Below are 25,386 nucleotides of genomic sequence, written 5' to 3'. Positions count from 1 at the left end.
AGGCTGAGCAAAATGAGCCCAAATCTGGGGCTGTCTTTCTCTTTAAAACCAAAGCAGTTTTCAGAGGAAAAAGGTCCAGAGTGAGCAGTTGAGACAGAATAAATGGCCTCTATATCAATTAGGAAATGAATAGGCTTACCATGTCAGGGTCACCCACAGTTTTACCCCGTGATGAGAACAGCTTGGGAGCCACTGGGAACTTCAGGCCCAGCAGTGATGACAGCCATTTTTGGGGAGGGGGTCGGTCCTTGCTCCCTTCAGAACAAGGGGTACTCTCTCCTGTAGTGCCCTTTAGTCTGTATAGGGGGCGCAGCTGTTTGGGAGGATTAGGAATCCAGTGATCTGGGCTTGTATATCCAGAGTAGGCTCTTTTATCTGGAGCTTTTTCTCTGGGGCTTTTGGAGTGCCCTGAGGTGGCTTTAGCCCTGGGTTGTCTGTAACTGTGGCCAAAAGTCTGGCCTGTCTTTGGTCTTATGCTCTGGTCTCACTGTTCCTTTATTCCTCGTCCTTCTGTCCTGGCTGTTAAAGACATTTAAACAAATTCCTGGCCTTTTCTCGGATCTGAGCCTCTTAATCAGGGATGTAACAGTGGGTCAGAACCATTAGAAATCCCTGCCAGTTAGGGAAAAACATTAGGCTAAGTTTCCTTATATTGGCCTATAGCTGATACTGAGGAAATCACATGAACTTTAGCAGTTTTACAATATAAAAGTGTACTTAACTATTAGCAAAACTTAGTTTTTAGATTTAATTTTTAAGTAACCAAGGATCTGATTGAGAAAATATAAAACAGGAAATTATTGTGGTGACATATATACTGACAACCGAAAGCAAGCAATTAGCACTTCTATTGGCAAACCCAGGAATATACTTGACAACCTTTAAAAGCATAGGCTTTAGTAATAAAATATAAGATATATTTATTAACAGATCTTAATTTCTCTCTTAACATTTGTGTGACAAGAAGTTAGAAATAGATGAACTTATGATGTACCTAACAATTAACACCTCAGTATTTTGTTATTTTGAAATGCCTAGATATTTAATTTAAGCTACTTTTTTGACAAATTCTGTGACAGAGATATCATGACTTTAGTGTTCTGGGACTCCAATCTAAAGGCTCTTTCCCTTATAATGAATCTCACTGTGGGTGGTCGCTGTAGGACTTAGAGCAGTGGAGTAAGGGCACTGGCTTGAGGTTTGGTTTTTAAAAGTGCCACTTTTTTTCCTTCAGTTACCTCAGCCTCAGGCATTTTTGTTTATAGGTGGATTAGGAGATGGGTGTTTGTTGAAGGGTCCTCCCCAGGAGAGGAGCATCCCGCTGGAGTTCTCTTGTTGGAGTCTCTTCAGGAGGGGTCTCCCTAAGGAGAGTCTCCTTAAAAGGAGTCCTCCTGGAAGGAGTCCCCTTAGGAGGAGTCCCCTTAAAAAGGGACTCATTGGGGGAAGACAGACAAGAGATCACAGCCAAAAGAGCCGGGTCAACTTTATGTTTTTTACAGAGAGCTGGGTTGTCCCTCAGGGCAAAAAAGCCTGAACATATGGAATTTCTGACCACTTGCACTTCCTGCAAAACGGGTCTAGCTGCATGATAGTCTTGTAATTACTACTTCCCTCAGAAGGCCAAGTCTCCCCATCTTCCAATGAGTATTTAGGCCAAACCTCTGAACAAAAGAAAATCAAGCGCTGTTTCTTCAAAGTCTGAGGGTCAAATTTGTCCCAATTTTTCAAGATGCGGTCCAGGGGGGTGGAGGCACGTGAGGGCTGATTGCCCATCGGAAAGGGAGGGAGAAGAGAAAGGCGTCCCTTCGCAGTTCATCTCCCACAATCTGCTCCGAGGCGTCCCCCAGACGCGCGTGGGCCACGGACACTGCGCGACAGGTTCCAAGGCGGGTGGGGAGACACGGCGCGCCAGGATTATTCGCGCTTACGGGGCAGCCCGGCCCGTGCCTCGCGGTGGGCACCTACCCTGGCCCCGCCTGAAGGCCGATAAAGGCTGTGGCCTATAATGGGATGCTTTAAAGTAGCGGGGTGTATACCGCGACTCTGTGCATAACAGAAATTGATTGCACAATTAATATAATAGTGGCCTTCTAAATAAAGGTATTTAAGGACAGAGTACATACTCAATCAAGACTTGGAGCTTGCGTATTTAGCCAGCGCAGAAAGGCAAGTGGCGACGTTTTGATTCCCAACGGGTAAGAGAGTGCAAAAAGAGAAAAAGGGAAGCCCCAAAAGCTTTCAGGTCAAGTTTCCTCCTTAAGGTAAAGTGAGTCTGGACTATGTTGGTCCTCCTTGAAAACGTTGCCTGGAGGTGGCTGAGGGGGCCTGGCGGGTGGTGCTCCGGAGGAGCTGCGCTTTTGCGGCCTTTCCCCTCGGGGCTGTGGCTGCAGCCCTGCTGAGCTGGGGGCGGAGCCAGGCAGCTGAGTTGCTGCTTGCAGTCCCCAGAGTCCAGTGAGATCACGGGAGAGCAGGGGATGATTTGAGAGGAAATGTTAAATGCCAGTAAATCTTATCCTGGGTGACAAGAGATGTCCTATAGAGGCAGAGGTTCATGTTCTCACCTTAAGATGTCTTGAGGTTGGCAGGGGAGTGTTGAGAAGGTCCCGCAGGAAAGAGACCCTAGACCAGCGTCTCAAAAGTTGAGGTGAGACAGTATGAAAGGTGAGCAAAGACAAAGGAGTCATCTTGCTGGAACTCTTATGGGCAGTCGGGCTGGGAGAGAACCTAAGGAACCTTTGGAAATTTGCTGTAGAGTGGCCACGGCCAAAATTTCCTCAGTTGTCCGCAAAGGCCCACAGTCCTGATTCAGTTTCCTCGTGGAAAGAGAGATGAGAAAGCAGTAGGGAGGGGGAGCGAGCCTCCGAATGGCTCCCTTATGGCCAGTTGGGCTGAGGGAAGACTCATGGAGCCTTTGGGACACATCACAGAGTCGCCAAGATCAGAGTTCTGCAAATGCTGCCAAGGGCATTCACCTCAACCACGCGCCATCTTTGGGCTTCACTCCACCCGAGAGAGAAAGCAAGAGAGAAGGCAGTTAGACTGCGGCCCACATTCCTCCGGCTCAGTGCCGGAGGGGATCAACCAGAGCCCTCCTGCAAGACCTGCTCTCCAAGTCTTAAGAGTAGCAGCCTCGCTTTTCGCATTTAAATGGCTGACGGAGGACAACTGTTGGCATGATAGAGTAAAGGAGACAAAAAAATGATGAAGGCCCATAGGGTGAGCAAGTAGAAAGGCACAGATAATATTTAGCTCTCCTTCAATCCCGAGCGAGCGAGCCCCCAAATGATGTAGGTGATGTAGGATCTGCTAGCAGTTTCTGAGTGTGGGCCAGGATCGTGTCTCATGAAGCCGAAGAATGGAAACACAGACCAGGGAGAGGCAAAAAGTTTTAAAAAGAGGATAGTTTATTAGAGGCAGGAGAAGAGGTTGCAGCTCCCGCGTGGGAGGGGGTCCTGAATGGGGGGTGCCCCATGACTGAGGAGAAAGCTCTTACTTTTATACCTTGCCTTGCCTGCTTGGGGAAGGGGAGTGTTTGAAGAAGGGAACTGTTTGAAGAAGGGAACTGGCGCCTTCTAATGAAATTCGTCTACCAGGTTTGTTCTGCTTGCCCGTCCTAAAGGAATCAGCAAAGCAACCCACTCTTATCTATCAGATCTGCTCCGTTTGTCAGGCCAAAAGGAATTTTATGATTCACCTCAAGGCCTTGTTACATTATGTCCTGGAGCAAAGGAGTGATTTCAAAACCTGAAGTTTTGGGATATGACTGTCTTTGTTTGTTCCACCAGGGACCTCCCAGTCTACCTAGGGACTTGCTAACCCTCCTGTATCAGTGTCACTGCCTGAGATTTCTAAATCTTGGACAAGACTTCAGTGTCGTCTGTAGAACTTAAGTGCATGGTTGTGATTATTCACGGTTTGTCAATGCTGCCCCAAGACTGAACATCAACACAGGGATGCAGATAAATAATAAAAAGTGTAACTTGTAAATGTGACATTTTCATTTTGCTGCATTGTTGTAACACTTCTACCAGTTTCTTTAAGACAAGGAGATAAGCCCAGTGTACCTGGAATGGTAACCAAACAGGTATAAAGTGCATTTGAGAGTGTGGCCACATGCCTGCCACTCCCAAGTTTTTGTCCTTTGTCCCCGCTGGGGAGAATGTGAGCAGAAGTGGGCATGGAGTGTGTCATGCAGGGTGTCACGTGGGGTCTCTGGTCCCACTCCCCACATAAAAACACAGGATATGGTGAGGCCAAAAAGGAACACCCACGGAGCCATAGGTAGGGGAGTCATACCACTATATTCTCATTGGCGACTGGGTTGGAGACACAGGAAGCAGGATCCACATGATGCACAATCCACCATCCGTTTCTCTGCCAACCAACCAACCAACCAACCCCTTGCTAACTGCATTCCGCGCTTGCCAGCCACCATCCGCTGCTAGCGTAGCCACGGCAGTTATATTAGTGGCCAATGGCTCACTGGTTACAGCTGACGGCCAACTAGCCACAGCTGATGGCCATTTGATCGCAGTCGATGGCCATTTACTACCTGAGCCAGCACCTTTCCACGTGAGGCCGAGAGCCTGGAAACTGCTCTCTGGGACTCTGTCCCCACACTCTCCAACCTCCTAAAATTGTTCCTCTCTCCTGAGCAAGGAGGACGCTATCTGGTGGGTCCATCACTTCCTTTGTCATGGGTTGGTGCTTACAGCTACTCAACCCAAGGTCACAGGCTGGTATGAAGGTGAGCAGCTGTCCTTGTGCCCAGTCAGCCACGCCCACTGCTCAGGCCACTGAGTGGCGGGGCATAGCCACTACGTGGTCGTAAACTGTTCTTCCACAGACTGTTAACAGAACACGGAAGTAAGGTTGATGGGAAATAAACAGTTTCTAAAAAAAGTGCACATCTTTGTACACAAATCTTTTTCTGCTTCTCTAATTACATCCTTAAGAGCATTTTTAAGACTCTTGTTACATTTTTCTAAATTGATTTCCTGAAAGGCTTTTGCCAATTCATACTCCCACGAGAGCATTAATTTCATAATACTCGTGAATGTTGTCTTTATTTTATTCTTTAAATACTGCACTTCTGGCACTTCTGTGTTTAGAGTAAATGTGTAACATGGCTTTTCTTTCATTCCAGAATCATGGCTGAGGCCCAAAGCTAGGGATCAAAGATGTTAAGAATTCACATTCTGAGAACCCTTGGGCTGACCGAGGAATGCGGGGAGGGGGGGAGGGGGGGCAGCCTACTCCATCCTGCTGCTCTCCAAGCCCTCTTACCTTTCCTGTCGCTAATCAGGAACCATGTGCCACCAAGCGAGGGAAGAAAACCGGGAAAAGACTGCTTGAGAGAGTGGAGGAGGGGAGCGCACAGTTGATTGTTTGGCTGGGCTGCTTCCCTGAAGTAAGATTGTGTCTGTTGAGTGGACTCTGTGAGTGCTAACTGGACCCGAGGCAGCTGACTCAGAAGGCTGCCCCACTGGGCCAGGTTGGGGGTCTGCGGGACCAAGGGAGGCAGAGGCTGTGCAAGAGGGCACACTGGAGCCAGACCTCTCATCTTGGCGGACGGTGCAGATTCACCCCTCATGGAGCCTCCAAAGGCCCCTTCCCGAGGGAAGCTCCAGGTTTGGGCCCGCCTCACAAAACCCAGTCAGCATTAGCCAGAGGGGCAGGGATGACTGACAAGAAGTTGGAACCTACCATGAGGTAATGAAGTTGAAGCCCCAGAGCCCCTCACCTGCACGAGCCCATTTCCATTTTAATACTCGTCCTGAACAGTTTATCAATTTTTGTAAGCTTCAGGTCTGGATCTGCACCTGATAGGCGGTCACATAGGCGATCTCTGTCTCCCACACTCTTCTTTCTCTGACGCCAAAGATGCCTACGGCCCAAGTTCAAGAATCTGCCCAAAATGTCTGTAAGGAACTGGCCACCCAGTGGGAAAGGGCAGTTTGATTTGGGACAAAGTTATTGGGGGATATTTATACTTCATGTTATGTTTCAATGGATTGACTCAACTAGATTAAAAAGTTACAAAAAGGTGTACAGCTGTGGCTCCCAAACCGTATGCTGAGATGCCCGGCACTCAGTACCTCACAGGGCAGACGGGCATTTCCGACTTCCCAGGACAGAACGACGTCTGTCAGGCAACACTCTAGCTACTCACTCAAAGTAGCTCAGCTTCAGCATTAGATCATACCACATTCTCTGTGAAGACACAGATTTTTGCAAAGCTGGATTCTGTGGGTGTTGAGGTAAAAAGCAAGTAAGCACCGTGCGTATTTTCATTTCAAAAGTATTAAGAGTCCATAACCTCCAAGTTCTCTTCTAGTTTTAAAATATTATCTGTGATCCACAATTGGCTTTTTCTTTGCACCAGTGGAGATAGTCAGTAACTATACTTTTGCTTAACGAATATTCCTCGAGAGCCACTAACTTAGGAAAGACACAAAATTTAGTAAAGTTGGCTATAAAACAGACCCCACCAAAAAAAAAATCAGAAAGCACCCAGAAAAAAAAACTTTGTGTCCAAGAAAAAGTACATTACATAGTCAGTCACTTTTGGTGAAGGATGAGTAGGAATAATTTTGAATCCCACGACATTGTTAAATAAAAACCTTCACAGCCCAAAGCTTTTCCCAAAGGAAGCATTTATGGAGCCATGTGCTAGCCTGGGGTGTGCAGTCTAAGCCACCAGCCACAGGGCTGGATGGAAAAGACCCATACGTCTGCAGTCCTGGGCGCTTTTATATATTATGTTTCAGGGAAGAAAAGTGTTAGTTTTGTTGAAAGAATTTACATTGGCTACAGACAAGGAGGGTGGGAATAGGTGAAGGGGCGGGTGGCAGTTGTGGGGACAGAGCCAGGAGTGCAGTTTCCAGGCTCTCGGCCTCACATGGAAAGGTGCTCACTCGGGTAGTAAATGACCATCAACTGTGATTGGATGGCCGTCAGCTGTGGCTAGTTGGCCGTCAGCTGTAACTAGTGAGCCACTGGCCACTAATATAACTGCCGTGGCTGAGCTAGCAGAAAACGAGGGCTAGCAAGAAGATGGGGGCTGAGCCTGCACGCGGCGCAGTGAGGGTTGAGAATTGTGTGGCTCCTGCTTCCTGTGTCTCCAACCCAGCCGCCAGAGAGACTATAGTGGTATGACTCCCCTACCTATGGCTCCGTGGGTGTTCCTTTTTGGCCTCACCATGTCCTGCGTTCTTATGTGGGGAGCGGGACCAGAGACCCCGCAGGACACCCTGCATGACAGCAGTTCTATAATAAGTGGGCAGTCTGAAAGGGAGAAACATTTACTACTTTTGACTGGTTACAGGCAACAGTCCTGCAAGTTCCTGCACAAGCGGGATGAGGTGGCCTGTGGTAGTCTTTAACGGAAGCTCCAGCAGGCATCCAGGAAGTGTGAGCGGCCTATTGTCAATTGGCCCCCAGCTATTAACTGGTTAGTTACTCTTCTCTTTCTCTCACTCTCTGGAGGCAGGCTGTAATTTCATTTAGGACATGTCAGACTTTTTCTCCTGTCAACATCACATGCGTTAAAGGAGGACCCTAAAAGCGTGGCGGGGGCGGGGGGGGGCTGGTATTTTAACCAGGCATCTACCCTCTCCTAGACCATGAACCTTAGTCTCTTCTGCCTTGTGAGAAATTATTGGTATTTGCAAAACTTTCTTCCCTTCTCCTATTTTAGGGTTCTCCTATTTTCCTATTAAAGAGCAGATGTGTAGGCTGGAATAATGCTCCTTACCCCTCCCCAGGAGCGTGTTATTGTTAAATAGTAAATCAAGAAATAACAAGAGTCAGGCATTTGGAGGAGAAGTTAAACTAGTAGGTAAATTCTAGTGTCTTCCAACATTGAGGTTGACAACTTCAAGGTTTGCCCTAAAATTCATGGCTCCGTTATGTTTGATGTCTGTAACCCACTTTATAAAGCATCTAAATTAAAATATACTCTGTGAATTTGAAAGGAAGCATACTCATCCTCACATTTGGTAAAATACTTTTCCTTCTTCCTGTTTCTTAAAGAGTGTCTAGATGCAAAGTTCTTATCTAATTTCACAAAAATGCTTTGGAACACAAGACCCAATCTGAACCATTATAATTCTCAAACATTTAATGTCACAAACTATTCATTTGTCCACACTTTTGCAGCTATATCATTGATTTGCAGTAATTACTCTTTGTGGCAGCTAGAGACATTTTGTCATCTTTTTGCAGATTGCTATACTTAGGCAAATATTTATCGTCAGGCATTCTGTTACTACTTAGTTTCACACAGTTCTTTAAAAAGGCCATTCACTTCATTTTGGCTCACTTTACCCTTTTGTAGTGAAATAAAAGTTATTTCATTTGTTTCTTGAGCAATAAAAAACTTAATTCATTTTCTCAACTTCAAGTTGAGAGATACCAAATGAAATGTGTTTTTCAGTGGAGCTAATAATGTGATTCTGTTGCAGTGACATAAAAAAAATAATAAAACCTCAAAAGTGTGACTTATTTATAACCAGGAAGAGGAAATGAATATAAAGATTTCAACAGAGGAAACTTAAAAACACTGAAATGCATTTGACTTTCTGTTGTTAAGCAAACTCAAAAAGTCTGGGAGCTTTGCTAGAAATAAATGACAAGGATTTATTCAAGGGTCCTAGGGTTTGCAAACCCGGTACACAGCTAGGCAAAAAACCAGAACCGTTTCAAAGAAAAAACTTTTGAGTTCTGATAGTACAAAGTCATTGTTGAGAATTATCTGTCCTGCTTTCTTAGCCCTAGGATTGGTCTAGGATGGTTATCAGTCGGATGTCAGGTGGCCTGGATGATGGGCAACAGGAGGTCCGGTCAGGTCTAGTGGTCTGGATGATGGATGTCAGGTAGGCTGGATATGAGTCCTTCAGGGGAGTAATCAGAGGGTTATCTGGCGGTCTGGTTATGTTCAGGTATTGACACAGGGCGGGAAAGTTCAAAAAGTTTAAGTTCCCAGAATACTTAAGAGCAACAGGGTCTTTCCTCATGCCACAACCTTCATGTTAATGTTGATAATTTTAAGCGTTAAATGATAAAAATGTTAATGATTTTAGCAGCCTGGTTAAAGGGACTCCATTTTATACACTCTCTTCACTTTCCTCACTGTGTGGCCCCAAGGAAACTGAGTAACACCAAAAGGTAGACGTTATAGGAGTGGATGTCGGCTCAAAACGAAACACACCTCTCATCCAAACAAATGTGTCCAGTTAGAGCTGGTGTGAGTACTGTAACGATGCTGTACAGGACCACCTGCCCGAACGGCGAGTTACTAGGTACTCCGGCGAGTTACTAGGTACTCCGACGGCCTTTCAACACGGGCCCATAATGACCAAGCTACACCTCCCAGCCCGCAGCCTTGGGTTCTCGCTGGGTTGGAGAAGCAGGGAGTCAAGGGAAGTCCCTGTTCCCCGGTGTGAGGCAGCCTTGGCAAGAGAACGTGGGCCTTCCCGCTGGGGTCGCAGCGGCCTGCTGTCCCAGTCCACCTGGATACCTCTCGCAGGAAAAGGAGCGCTCCATTCGGAATGCGCTCTTTTGTGGCCAAGAGAGACGGAGGCTGGGACGCAAGACGCAAGCCTTCTGGAAGGGCGATCCGAGGACTCGCTCGCAAGGCTGACCCCCACGCGGGGCGGAGCGTGGATCCGAGAACGGAGAAGTGAGCGCCGGCTTCCAGGCGGGGCCGGAGCACATGGTCACCAACCCCCGAAAACGCCAGGCCGGCAGCACGCAAGTGCTGTCCTCACCGCCAACCCGCCCCACTCCCTCCCGGTCCCGCACCACGCTGCCCAGTGCCCCTCCCCGGCCCCGCCCCCACGCTGCCAACCAGAGCCGCTTGGGAGCGCGTTGGCCTTCCAGGCGCGCTGATTGGTCGGCCGCCGCGCCGCTCCCAGAATGCAGCGCATGGCGCGTCATTGAAGAGAGACCATGATGGCGGCGGCGCTGGGCCCCCCAGAAGTGATCGCTCAGCTGGAGAACGCGGCCAAAGTTCTGATGGTGAGCGCGCCGCGCCCCGCGCCTGCCTCCGCGGCCTCCCGGCCCCGCCGTGCCCACCTCGCCGCCCGCTGGGCCTCCCGGGAGCCGCCGAGGGGAGGTGGCGATGTGGCGCGGGGGTCTCCATCCTGCTCTCTTGCCCCGTACCCTTCCTGAGGCTGCGCCTTCCGTGCTTGTGCGGCTGGGGGAACAGGGTCTCCTGGGCCGCCGTGTCCACCCGCATCTGCCCGCAGCCTGGGTATAGAGCCGGGGGCGGGCGCGGGGCCCTGCGCGTGCCGCTGGACTAGGTGCCCGGAGCGAGGGCCGGCTCGGCCGGAGCTGTGAGCAGCCTTCGGGTCCCCAAGCTCTTTCACCGGCTTCGGGGTAACCGCGGCGGAGGCACGTGGAGGGACGGCAGCCGGAGGGAGGGGAGTCTTTGGGACCAAGGTCATTGGGGCCACACTTTGTCCGGTACTCTCCGTGGTCTCGCGTTCACTTCATTCCTACAGGACGCGTTGAACAGCTCTGAGAGGAGGTTCTTTACGCAGGGAGTTCGGGAAGGACGGAGGATAAAAGGCTTCCTCGCAGGGACTGCCCTCAGGATAGGCTGGACTCAGCTACTTGTGAACTATGTGTATGTTTGCTGGATCGGTTTTGCAGTTTGAATTTACTTCCGTATTTGTAGATTCTTTTTTTTGGGATTTAGAGGCTCATTTGATTCCTTGAATTGATCCAGTCTTCGTAAGAATTGAATGCAGCCAGGTTTGTTACCTTTTTGGACTTTTTTCTTTTCCTTTTGGTTTGAACATCACGCTTGAAAATATTTGAACTAATTCTAGCACAGCTTGTAGTTCATTTATCAGGTGTTGTTTTTACACACAACACCAGACAGGCCATGAATTTAGCTCATGGAATTGACATGTCTAATAAAAAGGATTTAGGGGGATCTGGATGGCTCTGTTAGAGCAGGAGCTCGGAACAACAGGGTTGCCAGTGCGATTACCACATGGGCCAGTGAGCTGCGCCCTCCACAACTAAATTGAAGACAACAAGCTGGATGGCACAGTTGGTTAGAGCGTGAGCTCTCAGCGACAAGGTTTCGGGTTCAATTCCTGAATGGGATGGTGGGCTGCGCCCCCTGCAACTAAGATTGAAACCTGTGATTGGACTTGGGGCTGAACTGGCCCTCCACAACTAGATTGAGGGACAAGGACTTGAAGTTGATGGGTCCTGGAGAAACACAGTTTCCCAATATTCCCCAATTTTTTTTTTTTAAAAGGGGGCATTAAAAAAAAAAAGGATTTACTTGCTTCATTATAACCAAAGTTAAGTGAAACATTTTGTCACAAAACTGAGTAGATAGCATTTTCAGACTCTTGCAAATTGAGTCTACAAAAAACTATGTAGCTAGTATCCCCCTTAATATAAAGTTCTTAAGATCCCTGGCAGGGCATTTCCTGAAATACCTGAAAATTTTCTCGGAGCCCCATTTTCATTAGACTCTGGAAGGAGTATGTGACCCAAACCGCACTGCTTTAGTTATTACGCTGATAAGAGAAAATTAGTGTCTATTATTGGCCTGAATATTACGATTTATGCTAGCCAGTGCCTCCTTCTTCCCTGGGAAAGCTAATTTTATCATCTGTAAGGGAATAGCTGAGAGGAATAGGAGTAATTACTGTTTATTGAGTGCGTACTGCACGCCAGACCTTGTGCTTGGTGCTTTGCATACTTCAGTACTCCTTGCAACAGCTTACAAGTTTGAGAGAGTTTAAATCACCTGAGTGGCTGAATTAGGTCTAGAACTCAGATCTGCCTGGGTTTTTAAAGCTGGATCACTTTCCACTTCGCCTCACCACCGCTCGAATATATTGTGTAGGTATCTGTTTACAACTTTCAAATCTTTCCAGAGGAGAAGAGTATTGGGAAAGATGTGATGTTATTAAACATAGAAAATTCTTTTTTTTTTAGAAATTTCTACTTAATATTTAAAAATGTTTACCAAAAATGTGTAAGAGGAGCAGTTACTGCATCATTTCCCAGTATGAAAGCTGCATTCCAATTTATTAGTGATGATCGCTGACACTGATTAAGTGCTGACTTTGTGAGAGGCACTGTACCTCTCCAATCCTCTGACTAAGGCCTCTATTCTCATTGATAGGCTAAAGGATGGAGAGGCTAAGTAATTACCCGAAATTTTCCAGGAAACTGGTAGAGTGGGGTGTCCAAGTCAGGTCTGTGTGTTACCAGTCTGTCATTCCTAATCTATAGAGTAGGGGACTACGAAGCAGGAAAACGAATTCATTGGGGGTAGCTACGATTGTTAAATCTCCTTTACTTATGAAGCATTAAAACATTTTTTTAAAAATGGGTGATTTTATCATAAATCCATCTGTGGGTCATATGGCTGTCCATCTGATGGAAATTTTGTTTATAGAAACTTGCTATATATTTTAACTGTTAATATGTTTTGGGATTCGGAGTAATTAGTGATGTCGTTCAGAATTATTTTTGCTTATATTTCCATTTGGTAGTCCATATAGTTCATGAAACTAAGCACAAGAGTTTTAGTGTATACAACAATCTCAGACATCTTTTAGTACAGATTTTAGGGAGTCCATGATGGATGTCAGTGGGAAATTGAAAGCAAATTTTGGGGTGCAAACATACATTTTTTGGTAATGGGGCCTATAGCTTTTTATCAGGTTCTCTCAGGAAATAGCCTGAAAAATAAGAACCTAGTCTAAGCATTCTCCCTTCCATTCTACGGATGGGGAAGCTGAAGTTTAGAAAGGTAGAAGTGACTTGCCGAAGGTAGGTCACAGGACAGGTTAGAGATAAGACTGGTCCAGAACCCGGAGCACCAGACTTCCGTTTCTGAATCATGTTGCTTCTCAGAGTCCACATATTATAATACTGTAAGTGTTACATTTTTTACACTGATAGGAAGTTTTGAAATGTGTTTTCGGATGTTGCAGTTGCTTCACTGTGAACATCTATATTTAATGTTATTTAGGTTATTGGATGAGCTGTGAAATAAAGTAGCATGTCAGCCCTTTAGGATATTTATGGGTTTATAGGTCTCCGCATAGTGACCCCCTCCCCCAAGTAGTAAGGGAATATTTTCTGTAGGTGTTTGTAACTACTGCTTCACTTTCTGATTCAAGACAGTGAGGTTACTTGCTAGAAAATAAATTTGAAGGAGAACAGACTAGAATGAAGAAGGACTTTTATAAATTAGTAATGTATGCAGTGAAATGATCTAGTCTGAAAACATTGTGAAAATAGAGCATTTTTAAAATGCAGCCTGAAAATTTTGTTTCCAAAAAGATTCAGTTGTTGGCTTTTGCTTAAGTTACCTCACCCTACATTTTTGAGAGGATGTTACACATACCAGAGTCAGTCAAGCTGGCCGCACATCTGTGCTAACGTTCTCAACAGTGAGACCCTCTGACTGTAAGAACTTAGCAGGTTACATTTACAGACCTGACAATTTGTAGATACATTTTATGCTATTTAAAAAATCATAACAGCGATACTGGAACATGTTATTTTTTTATTTTTATTTTTTAAATTTATTGGGGTGACAATTGTTAGTAAAATTACATAGATTTCAGGTGTACAGTTCTATAATACATCATGTATAAATCCCATTGTGTGTTCACCACCCAGAGTCAGTTCTCCTTCCATCACCATATATTTGATCCCCCTTACCCTCATCTCCCACCCCCCACCCCGGAACACGTTATTTTAAAGCATATCAATAACACACAAATATACAGAATAAAAAGTGAGTCTCCCCTGTCTCCCTTTCCCTTCTTCCTCAGTAATTCATACTGAATTTGAATATACTTCAACCTTTTTTCCTATGCTTTTACAACATACATGATTTCCTTTTTGCATAAATGATATACTATAAATATTATCCTTGATTTAAGAAAAACAATCTTAGAGATTCTTTTCTGAATAGTAAGAAATTTACTGTGCAGAAAGGTGTATAGGGGAATGTAAAAGTTTCCTGAGCTCCGACTCCCTCTTCAGAGGTTACTTTGTTCCGTATCCATATTAAGAATCTCTAAGCATCCATACATGATGTTTTCAGATGTACTTTTTTACATAAATGAGGTTTATGTAAAAGATCCATATCGTCCTGTACTTTTCTTTGCTCACCTTATTGTGGGTGAATTTTGAAGGAAGCTTGTTTTCATTGGCTTTTTTGGGTGACTAGAATGTAGGATGTGTTTTGATTTTAGAGACACCATGATGGCAAAGTTTGGTATTCCTCCAGTATTAATACTGCATCCATTTGAACTATAAACCCAAAAGGTGCTCTATTTCTTTATTGTCTTGAGTTTCCTTGGTTTTGTTTCCCTGGTACCCTTGGGCTGTTCGAGATTGCCCTCAGTGAGTGCTGATAGAAGATAGTGCAGAGCACATATGTTAACTAATACTTTGTAGGCAAGTAACTGCATGTATTGGTTTTAAAACTGGAATGGACTGGTTTTCATGGTTTTTACTGTAGTGGAATTTGGTTAATGTTTTGAAAGCACCTGCAAAGCTGTAGTGCTGTACAAAAATTCTTACCGTGTTTTTTGATTCTCACACCAGTCCTGTGAATTAAGTAGGAGAAATATTCTTAAACTTTGTAAATGAGAAAATCTGAAAGTCAGAGATGGTTAGAGATTTGTGTGTGGTTATGTAGCTGGTTTGGATCTGGAATTCAGTCTTTGGCCATTCCGTCATTCTAGAGCATTTCTTCTGTATGTATATGGGAGGTACAGTGCTGTGTATGCTGAGACAAGAGAAAGACCTTGTTTGCAAGGAAGGAAAAAGGTGAAACTGTATGCAATTGTTAGGTAAAGTTTAGAACAGAAGTATATCTTGGTGTACTGTGAGACTGCAGAGGTTGGACATCTATCTCAGGATGAGGTGGGCAATTAGAAAGGGCTTCTCAAAACAGGTGAGCCTTGAGCTGAGCCAGGAAGGACAAATTGGAGCTTTCTAATTGGATGGGGTATCGTGGCAAAGGGCCCTGTTGGTACGAACACCTAGGAGAGCCAGTGTGTTTGGGAACATTGGAGCATTTACTTAGTAGGTATTTACTGAGCCCCTCTATGTATGAGGTGCAATGCTTTTATTTTTTTGTAATCAGCATTGCACATGTCATAAAATTAAGAGTTTTGATTATAGCATTTACTTATTGGAAAAATGCATTATATTCAGTAAGCATTTTTATTTATTTCAACGTTGTCTTTTAGTCTCTGCTGTAGCACTAGATATTAGAAACCTGGCACTAACAGAATTCTTTTTCTCAAAAAACTAATTAGCGGGAAGTTTCTATTTAAAATTCAATTACATGTGTGTTCTGCAGTTGATCTTGTGTCAAACTCAGCTAATTGGAACATAGCCAGTGGTCCAAAGAAGAAATGTGAAAAGACCTTTGAAATCATCCATAGTTACCTAAAAGGCAGTTCATAAAATTTAATAGCACTTTGTGATTAAAAATTCAATAAACTAGGAAGTGATAAAAATACGAAAAAAACCCTAAAAAACACCAGTTCTTCGAAACCACTAGTAAGTGGTGATATTCTTGAGTAAACAGGAAGTCCTAATGTAAGGATTATTTAACACCTCTGGAGGGCCTAGCTGATAACAGCAAGAAAAGAAAAAGGAGTAAGTGCAAATATTGGAAAGAAAAGTAAAAAAAGATGTTTCTTTTCAGGTGATATTCAGAAAAAAAGTTAAAGGAAATTAACAAAAACTTTTAGAACCAACAGTTGTTTGGTGGCTGGATAAACCATTTGCAAAATTTCCTTTATTCCAATAATGATCAGCTTAAGAATGGAAAAAAATCTCTCAACATTAGGAATAGAATCTGTTAGGAATAAATTATAGGACACTATTGAATAAAGAACATCTTTTTTTTTAAAGAAAACTAGCCAGTTAACAAAGAAAAACAACAAATAAAAAGCAAAAGAGAAAAAAAAAACAACAGTCCAGCTTATTTGAAGAATATAGAAGATCAGAATTAAATGAAGTCCACGTTTCTTTGTCCAAAGATTCAGTCTAGTTAAGATGGCAGTTCCACCCTCGTTAATGTAGAGATTGAATGTGACATCATTCAGAATTCCTCTTACCTTCTCACCCCGTTTTGAGGTGGGAGGAAAAACTTGACTAATTAATTAGAAAATATATCTGGAAGAATAATTGGATGAGAATAACAAAATTGAAAAAGAAAAATGAAGGGTTTGGAGGACTTGGTGTACCAATTATTGAAATGTACTCAAAGGCTACAGTAGTTGAAACATTGTTGTACTGTCATTGGAAAAGAATAGAAAGCTGGAACAGAATAATTCAGAAACTATGATTAAAATGATGTTTCAAACTGTAAAGGTGTGGAGAAACAGACAGTGCTAGTGGAAGTATAAAAAGGTGCAAGTTTTTATTCGGTAGTTTGGCACTAAATTACTAAAGCCTTAAAAATCTCCATGTCTTTGGTCCCATCTGTTTGTTTCACCTCTCGCCATTACTCAACCTCTGGAAATACTTGCACACACTAAAATGTTTACTGTAGTATATATGCCTTGCAGTAGCAAAGAACTGAAACAATGTGAATGTCTAGTTGGAAGAAATTTTTAAATTGTGGTATTATGAAATTTTATGGAACGCTCAAGAAGTGTGGATCAAATATGTAGTAGTTTTTTTTTTTTCTAACAGAAAGATCTGAATGGACATACAAAGATGCTCAAAATAAATGAGGAAGAAGTACAGGATGCACGATCTATTGTTTTCCAAATTAAAACAAAAATCCCTGTATATATTTGTATATGCATAGAAACAAAATTGGAAGATATAGTATACTAAACTTTTAATAATAGCTGTATAGGGATTGGAAGTGGCAAGAGTCATCAGTTTTGAAGTTTTAATATAGTTTGAATTTTCACAATACAAAGCATTGAATCACAAATAACAAAATTTTGATAAAAGTGAATGTTACATATGTTTTTAAAATCTACGGCTACTTTCTTGAATGTGCTATAATTTTTATCTCAAAGAAAATGAAAAGCTGTATTATAGCTCAGGCTGAGTAAAGACTAGATTTGTGGTTTTGCATTTGAGTTAGGTTGTTCTTTTATCTACAAATTGTTTCATCACTGCTAGTTAGGCATAACCTTGCTAGCAAAGAAAGGGAAAAAAATGTCTTTTGAGAAGGAGCTACTATGTTTCCCTGAAAGTAAGACCTAGCTGGACAATTAGCTCTAATGCATCTTTTGGAGCAAAAATTAATATAAGACCTGGTCTTATTTTACTATAAGACCCGGTCTTATATAATATAATATAAGACCGGGTCTTATGTAATATAATATAATATAATACAATATAATATAATATAATACCGGATCTTATGTTAGTTTTTGCTCCAAAAGATGCATTAGAGCTGATTGTCTGGCCAATTCTTATTTTTGGGGAAACAGGGATTAGAAAACCAGTAAACTTTATTCTGAAGAAGAGATGGCCAAGCTTTATTCACTCTTTGGCCAAGCTTTATTCACTTATAATTGTGGGAAAAATTAGGCCCACTATAAAGTGACAAAGAGAGTATTAGAGAGTAGGGGCATAATTGTTCTTGGTGGTTGTTATAACTGCAGACTCCTCTGTCCTAACTAATGGTTCTGATTTACTAGGCCGAGTCTCACCCCATCCCCTCTGACAGCTTTCTGATTTTCTAGGGAGGTTCTGAGAACTCAGCAGAGTTCCTGGCTGCGCCCCAAAGTCCAGCCCGCGGGGTTCTTGTTGCTGTCTCTGTGTCCCAGCCAGGCTGGCCACATAATTTGCAGTGCCCCTTGTTCAAAAAGCAGGAAAAGTGCCATTAGAGGTTTTAAAGTAGAAAGCTTTTTCCTTAAAAATTTCCTTAAAAATATTTTATTACTTACAAAATTAATAGGAGTAATATGCTTTCTAAGTAACAAACTTACCAATTTCAAGAGTAATATTTTGGTATCATAATTTTGTACAACACAAAAATAATGCCTTGTGTGATATCTTGATTGGTCGGAAGATATTTTTGGCTTGCTTTTGTACAAATGCATTAGGCCATGAAAATTTTTACTTGTAGCAAGTTTATTCTCAGTGTAATTGGAAGTGATGTCAGTTGCTCTTGGCAAACGCAAGACTACACATCGTTTTTGGTACTTTTTTATTTGGAGGAGGGTCTTCCTCGGATGCAGCTGTTACTAACTAAAGCAGCTGTATTTTATAGGCTGGGACGATGTTGGGATATATTTCTGATCAATTAGTCACAAGTAGAAATTTTAGTACATTTAGAGCTGATGATTCTTTCAGAACATTTTTTCCTAAAAAGATGTAACTCTTTTATCGGTTTTATATGAGTTTGAATTTAATTTTAGATGTATATTTATTGCTTCTGAGAACTCTTGTTACTTGGAGAGGTCGTACAGGAAACCCAAAGTAGCTTAAATGATTTCCATGTCATTAGAAATGGCTGCTTATGTTGCTGACGTCCTGCCATTGTATCAATTATAGGAAAAAAGGAAAATTGTCTTCCTTGTTAATAAATGGCACATCCAGAGCTTTATATTAAAATAACATTCTTTTTCAGAGAATGTAACGACCTTTCAATTTAATTTCTATTTCTAAGCCTGTAGATATTTGCTTTGCTGTAGCAGTTTTGTAAACCAGAGACTCTAAACTCCTTGAAGAATTCTAACTCCCTGAAACGCTTTATCGCGCTGCCCGGGGTACTTCTTGTTCTTAATTTTCTGACAGAGTTGACTGCTTGAGTTCCTGTCAGGCTGTACTTAAGTCCTTGTTCAGGAACCTCGGAGCGACTGCAGGGGGACACGCCAGCTGCTCCCACTGTGAGTCCTGGCGGCTGCCAGTGCGGCCCCGCTGCCACCTTGGAGGCCAGTGTACCTGCGCCTGGCCACCAGCCTGTCTTCACGGCTTCCACAGGCTCCATTGTTCCATTGGGCTTCACTTACAAATCACAAGTGCAAGGGTAAAATCATTAAGAATTTCAGGGTGGCGACAGCAGAGTGTGAGACCAAGCACGGGCCCTTTTAAGAGCTGGGCCCGACGCAACTGCACAGGCCACACTGATGAACGGCCGGCCGTGGGCTCTGGTCCGTCGCATTTGATCCCCCCTGCAGAACCTTACAGGCAGGGACTCCCGTGGCTCGGAACACACTGCTCCCTGTTTTGCTTAGTTAACATTTAAGTCTTCAGATCACAATGCTGTGGTTCACTTCGTCAAAAAAAAAAAAAAAGCCCGACGACTGTGAACTAGGTGATTCTTTTTCATAGCACCATTGGCTTGGTACCATTCATTACACCTGCACTTTTGTGCTGTTGGTTTGATTCTGTGATTGACTCCTCTGCTGGGTTGTAAGCCCTGAGGGCAGGGCTTCTGTTTGTTTCTGCTTGTTGTTGACTCACTGTGTGTCTGCAGCGGCTAGCACGTGCCGGCACACTAGCATGTGCCGGCACACGGGGAGCCTTTGATAATAATTTGTGGGCCCCAGTGTCTGAGCAGACTGCTGTGGGGGACGCATATAGTGCCGTGGTGGGTTCAGAGACCCATCCCCAGGTCTGAGTCGAAGTTCTGGTACTGCTTCTTGTGGTGAGGCTTTGGATAAGTGTTTATCTTTCCAGTGTGTTAGAACCCTTCTGCGGTCACCTTTTCTCTGCGTCAGCTGCGCGTCTCTCATCCCTTCCCTGTGCTGTCACAGGACCCTGCACGTGCTAGTCCCTCTGCCTGCAATGCCCTTCTTCACGGTCACCTAACCCTCTGGGTCTCCTCACAGGCACAGTCTCAGGGAAGCCCGCACATGTGCCCTGAAAGGTGAAACTCACCTGTCCTGCACTTAGAGGACTATGTGGCTGTCACCTACCACATTTGGAATTTTACGTTTATTTGTGTGATTAATTAATGGGTCCTGGTCTCCCTTGCTAGAGTCTAATGTGTATTAGTTAAGGATCTTGTTTGCACGTAGTAGTTCCTCAGTAATATTTGTTGACTGAAAAAAATGAATAAATGAGGAAGGCAGGAGTATGAGATGAGCCTAGGGAGATAGGCAGGCTGCCTTATCCTAAGGCCTCAGGTGCTGTGATAATCAGCCAGATTCCCCCAGTAGTGGGACTGGTCAGACCGGTGCTTTCCGCGTGTGACAGCAGCAGGGTGAAAATCTGATCCAGGGGAAGCTAGATCAGTTAGGAGGCTCTTGACCTGGTTCAAAAAGAGATAATGAGGTTCTGAACAAAACCAGGGTAGGAGGGCATATCTTAATATTCTCAAACAATTTTTAATGCCAAAGTGACTCTTATAGTAGAGGGAATACATATATGTGGGGAAAGCTGGGGAGTACCCCAAAACAGCTTGTATAAGCTCAGAATTTCTCAACTTTTATCATAAAAAAATAATAGAAATTTCATTCTAATCCATAATGTATCCATGTTTTAATATAAGATTATTTGGCCCCAATCCAAATAAGATTAATAATTTTAGAAAGCTGGTCTGTCTTATTTTGTGGTTTTGGGGGAGGGGTTAGAGAACAAGTCAGTGGAATGACAGTGACCTAATCAGATGTGATACTAGAACACTCACCCTGTTGGCTGTACTAGGAAGCGCACGCACATGGAGAGTGAGTAAATGTCAGGCCTGAAAGGCAGTGCTCCATGGAGGGTCTGGAGCCAGACAGCCTGCGACCGACCGTGTAGCATTTGGCAAGTCATTTAACCTGCGTGTCTGTTTCTTCATCTCTAAAATAGGAAGATACAGTTAATGTGAAGATTAAATGATTTCATTTACGTTGAAAGGGAAGTGTTTAGTATAATGCCTGGCACACAGTAAGTGCTCTATAAATGCTGTTATTTTGTACTTTAATGTATCTGGGAACATTGCATCAAAGCCTATAAATCAAGATAACCTTATAGTAAGCGCTCACCAAATACTTGTTGTGTTAAGCAGATGTCTCCTAGAGGAGTAGCTGACAGAGCTTCTGCGGAGAGGGAGCTTTCTGTGTCTTCACTCTCCATCGTGGCGGCCAGGAGCCACATCTGACTGTGGGGCATTGGGGATGTGGTGTGAGCACTGGAGGAGCTCCCCACTGCAGCCATAGGTGGGGAGTGGCGGCCACACTGGGCAGCACGGCTCAGACTGTGAGTGCCTGTCTCTGCGTTCATCTTTAGGTTTGTAAATAATGATTCCAGATTTCAAGTCATCCTCATAGCTTCTGTCATTATTCTGCTTGGTGCTTTCCCACTGTCAAAATGAAGACTGATCTGAGATAGCAGATGCACTTTTAGGAGCTTCTTGCTTATTGTTCCGATTCCTTTTCTTGCATTAGAATCATCACAAGACAATACTTTTGAAAACATTGATGACACATATATTGATGAAAATAGCCATATTCTTTGCTTCATAATTATGTCGTTTTTATTTTTAGATTTATAAATGCTAAATAGAATGATCAAAACAATGAATTTTTCATCACCTTCATATATACACCTACCTTTAACATTTGTCCACTTATGAACTGTATCATCAAAGTGTTTTACAGACATAAAGGAATACAGAATACTGTCACATGTCCTTTTAGCAAAACAAGTTGGCTCAGGCTCTTGTCACAGAATACAGTAGTACCTCGGTTTTCGAACGTCTCCGTTTTGGTTTACGAAGGCAGTAAATCCGGAAGTAAATGCTTCGGTTTTCGAACACGCCTCGGAAGTCAAACGTGTCACACAGCTCCGGCAGAGTGCAAGATCCTGAGGCTTAGGCTGTTTTCGACTGTTTCAGATCTCCAAAGGTTTTCCGAATGGATTATGTTCGAAAACCGAGGTACCAATGTAGTGGGTAATGAAGTAATTCTTTCCCCCTGCCCCTCCCCTCCCCTCCCCTCCTCCCCTCCCCTCCCCTCCTCCCCTCCCCTCCTCCTCCTCCCTCCCTCCTCCCCTCCCCCCCTCCCCTCCTCCCCCCTCTCCTCCCCTCCCCCCTCTCCCCCCCTCTCCTCCCCTCCCCCACTCTCCCTCCCCCTCCCCTCCCCCTCTCCCCCCTCCCCTCCTCCCCCCTCTCCCCTCCCCCCTCCCCTCCCCTCCCTCCCCCTCTCCCCTCCCCATCCCCTACCCCCTCTCCCCTCCCCCTCCCCTCCCCTCTCCTCCCCCCTATCCCCTCCCCCTCCCCTCCTCCCCTCCCCCCTCCCTCCCTCTCCCCTTCCCTCCCTCCACCCTCCCCCTCCCTACCTCCTCCCCCTCCTCCTCCCCCACCCCTCCCCGTTCCTCTGCCCTCTCCCTCCACTCCCCCTCCACTCCACCCCCTGAACCTCCAGTTCAAGCCGTTGTTTCTCAGTTTGGTTGTGTAGGACCCAGCTCCCTGACTCATGCTGGTATTATGATTATGAGCCTTGCACTCCCCCCTGGCTGAGGCTGTCCGTTGCCTGTCATCTGCTCACAGCAGCACAAGGCATCTCTCCCCAGCTGCCAGCTGTTCATGGCAGCACATCGCAGCCCACAGCAGCCCACAGCAGCCCACGGCAGCTCAGCTCAGAGCTCACACCAACCTCCGGCTGCTCACGGCAGCCCAGCTCCAGGGAGAGCTGTTGTTCACAATCTTAGCTGTAGAGGGCGCAGCTCACTGGCCCATGTGGGAATCGAACCGCGACCTTGGCGTTAGGAGCACGGTGCTCCAAAGACCTGAGCCACCGGGCCGGACCCATGAAGTAATTCTTCTGTAATGATCCCAATCTGTTTTTTTCGTAGTTCACCCTTACACTGAGGGTCCCAGATTTATGTGGAGGGATGTCCTGTTAGAGCCCCACCTTAGGGCCCCAGCTGTATCTCCTGTCTTCTGCACTGTGGGCAGCTGTCACAATGGAGACCCCAGGTCACTCAGAGTTGACACGTGTCTCTAGGGTGTATGCATGTGTGCTTGCTTTCATCTTGGGATCCCTTCTTTTGCTTCCCTTTTAGGTTCTAAGGATTCCTTAATTTCTTGTAAGCTCAGCAATGCATTAACTTTTTTTGAAATAGTCACCATTTTTATTTGGTTTTAGCAGAAAAGTTGTTCAAAGTGTCTAGTCAGCAGTACCACTGGCATTGGAAGGGTCATTCATTTAAAAAGTAACACAGTGCATCCTTCAGCATTTACATTTAGATAGGAGCTCCAAAGGTTTCAGGAGTGGTTATAGACAGAAAACTGAAAATTGAGCAAAATCTTATTATTAACTTAAAATCTTTCATGAATGAATCAGACTATCAGTAAACATGTTTTTGGCTGGTACAAGTTTCCTCATCTGTAAAATGGGTATTATAGAAGTCTCTACCCCATAGGGTTGTTGTGAGGGGTAGTGAGATCCTTTCTTTTCTTTCTATGTATCTGTCTTTTACATTATACCTCATTGTTTATGAAATCTGATGTTTTATAAATGGAATACCATTCTTTGTTATATCAAAATTATGTTCAGAGCTATACTTTATTAAGTGTGTGCATATCAGGATATCCAAAGACAGTTAGCTTTAGGAACTATTTTTTTGTATAAGTAGCATATTAGTTTGCAAAATTCTGCCTGTGTAGTGCTTTTCACTGGTGGTGAGAGGAAAGAATGTGTAAGTCAGAAATTCCTTGGGTAGCCAGGGGCTGATGTTCATTCTCAGCAGTGGTACCTGAGGCAGTGTTTAGTAGCATGTGGTGTGTTCAGGTATAGTCAACAGGTATTTGTGACAAAATATCTTGTAGAAACACAAACGTGAGTTGTTGAATTAGGGGAAATGATGGGAATGAAGAATTTGCATGGAAGGATAAGTATATTTATATTTAGCACAGTTAGCTGTTCACAGTATGTTATTAATAAAGCCTTTATTTAAAAAAAGCATTCAGTAACACAATTCTTTATTGGAAATGTTTGCATTTTTATCTAGAGAGCTGTAGAGGGCGCTCTATCATTAAGAATAGTACTGTGAACTGGCGTTAACTAATTATAAGAATTCCTTTAGGCCAGAGCATCAAAGTTAGTTAATTTCTCTTGGATGCACATCTTTCTTTTGCTATTTTAAAAGAAATTAGAATGACAAATGTTGCATAATTGACATAGTTTATAATGAATATTGATCTAATGTACTAAAACTCAAATGTTTTTCATCTTCTAGATTCTTCAAATATAGTTGAAATTACGATTTTCCTGCTTTATTTTGGTTACAATCACAAAGGTTTATTTTCCTCCCATCTGTCTTCTCTCGCCCCTCCCAAACTGAGAATTTTGCTATTTTGATTGGTAGGCTTTACCAGCAGCCTCTGCTCTTCAGGTAGGTCAAAGACAGCCGAGCCACGTAAGGGGACTGTGTACAAAGGTAGGTCTAGTTCGGAGGCTGTTCTCTCCAGAAGGAAGATCGTTAGAACAGAATGGAATTTAAAAACCTGAGCAGACTTTAGAAGTTGTTTTGTTAAGACATGTCTGGCTTTTTTGGCTGATTATTATTCAGAGAGGAGTTCTGTAAATTCCAGGCTTTACTGTTCACTAAGTTTTCTAGTTTAGTGGTGATTTAAGAAAACTTGAGTAGAATTATCTGATAATACTTCTATCTTAAAAGGACTGCTTTTAGAAATCAATTTTTAGTGACTTTGGATTCACCAGTGCTAAGTAATTTCAAAATTATTTGAACCAGTCAAGTTAGATGGAGTGGTATATTTTAGAATAAAAGGCAGTAAATTAGCTGTGTTTTTTAAAAGTACAAAAAATAGTTAGGGAAGTATCATTTCTAAAATGCAGGCAACTGTAGAGGATTCTGACCCAAACCTTGCCAGGAATTTCTTCCTTTTTCCTGAAACTGTTTTTATATTTGTGATGAAGTTTTATATTATAGTTCCTAAAAAAATGTAAGTAAGAATTTCTCCTGTTGCCCCCCAAAAGTGCCGGTATTTTCTCTTGTGGATAGAAGGATTGCTGCTGTTCATGCTTTCTTATTAAACAAGTGTGCTCTGTTCTTTTGTTTGTTTTGTTTTAACTGTCAAGGCACCACCTTCCATGGTCAACAATGAGCAGCGTCAACACGCAGAGCACATATTCTTATCGTTTAGGAAATCAAAATCGCCATTTGCCGTTTGCAAGCATATTTTGGGTAAGTATTCACTTTACAGACATTTCTGTGTAATCAAACCTAGTTTTTCTGTCTTTAAAGTTAGATATTTTAAATTTCTTTTAAAGTAAGCAGGTTTGTATAGTTATAAGTTTTCATTAATGATCATTCTCCTGAAGTGGCTTTTAAGCTATTCCATATAGCCAGACAGAAAACTTTTCCTTTGGATTTTCCTCCCCTAAATATAGTATCCAATAGCTTGTTTTATTATTAACTGTAACATGAAAGCGGTTAAGAATGGAG

At 43.7% G+C, this 25,386-nt stretch overlaps 1 protein-coding gene across 2 annotated transcripts in view; it reads left to right on the top strand.

Moving 5' to 3' along the window:
• Positions 1-9,915: 9,915 nt before the first annotated feature.
• Positions 9,916-25,386, top strand: part of XPO4 (exportin 4) — an 85,953-nt gene continuing 70,482 nt past the window's right edge. Inside the window, exons 1-2 of one of the 2 annotated variants that reach the window (XM_033104661.1) lie at positions 9,916-10,020; positions 25,020-25,125. In XM_033104661.1, the coding sequence (XP_032960552.1) occupies positions 9,952-10,020; positions 25,020-25,125 (175 nt within the window). In that variant the 5' untranslated portion in view covers positions 9,916-9,951. The remainder of the gene's footprint in view (positions 10,021-25,019; positions 25,126-25,386) is intronic. The other variant, XM_033104662.1, reaches the window with a different exon arrangement.

This window comes from Rhinolophus ferrumequinum, chromosome 4 (assembly GCF_004115265.2).
Source record: "Rhinolophus ferrumequinum isolate MPI-CBG mRhiFer1 chromosome 4, mRhiFer1_v1.p, whole genome shotgun sequence".
Taxonomy (NCBI): Eukaryota; Metazoa; Chordata; class Mammalia; order Chiroptera; family Rhinolophidae; genus Rhinolophus; species Rhinolophus ferrumequinum.
The sequence above is the reverse complement of the archived record's forward strand: the minus strand, read 5'-3'. Positions and strand labels throughout refer to the sequence as shown.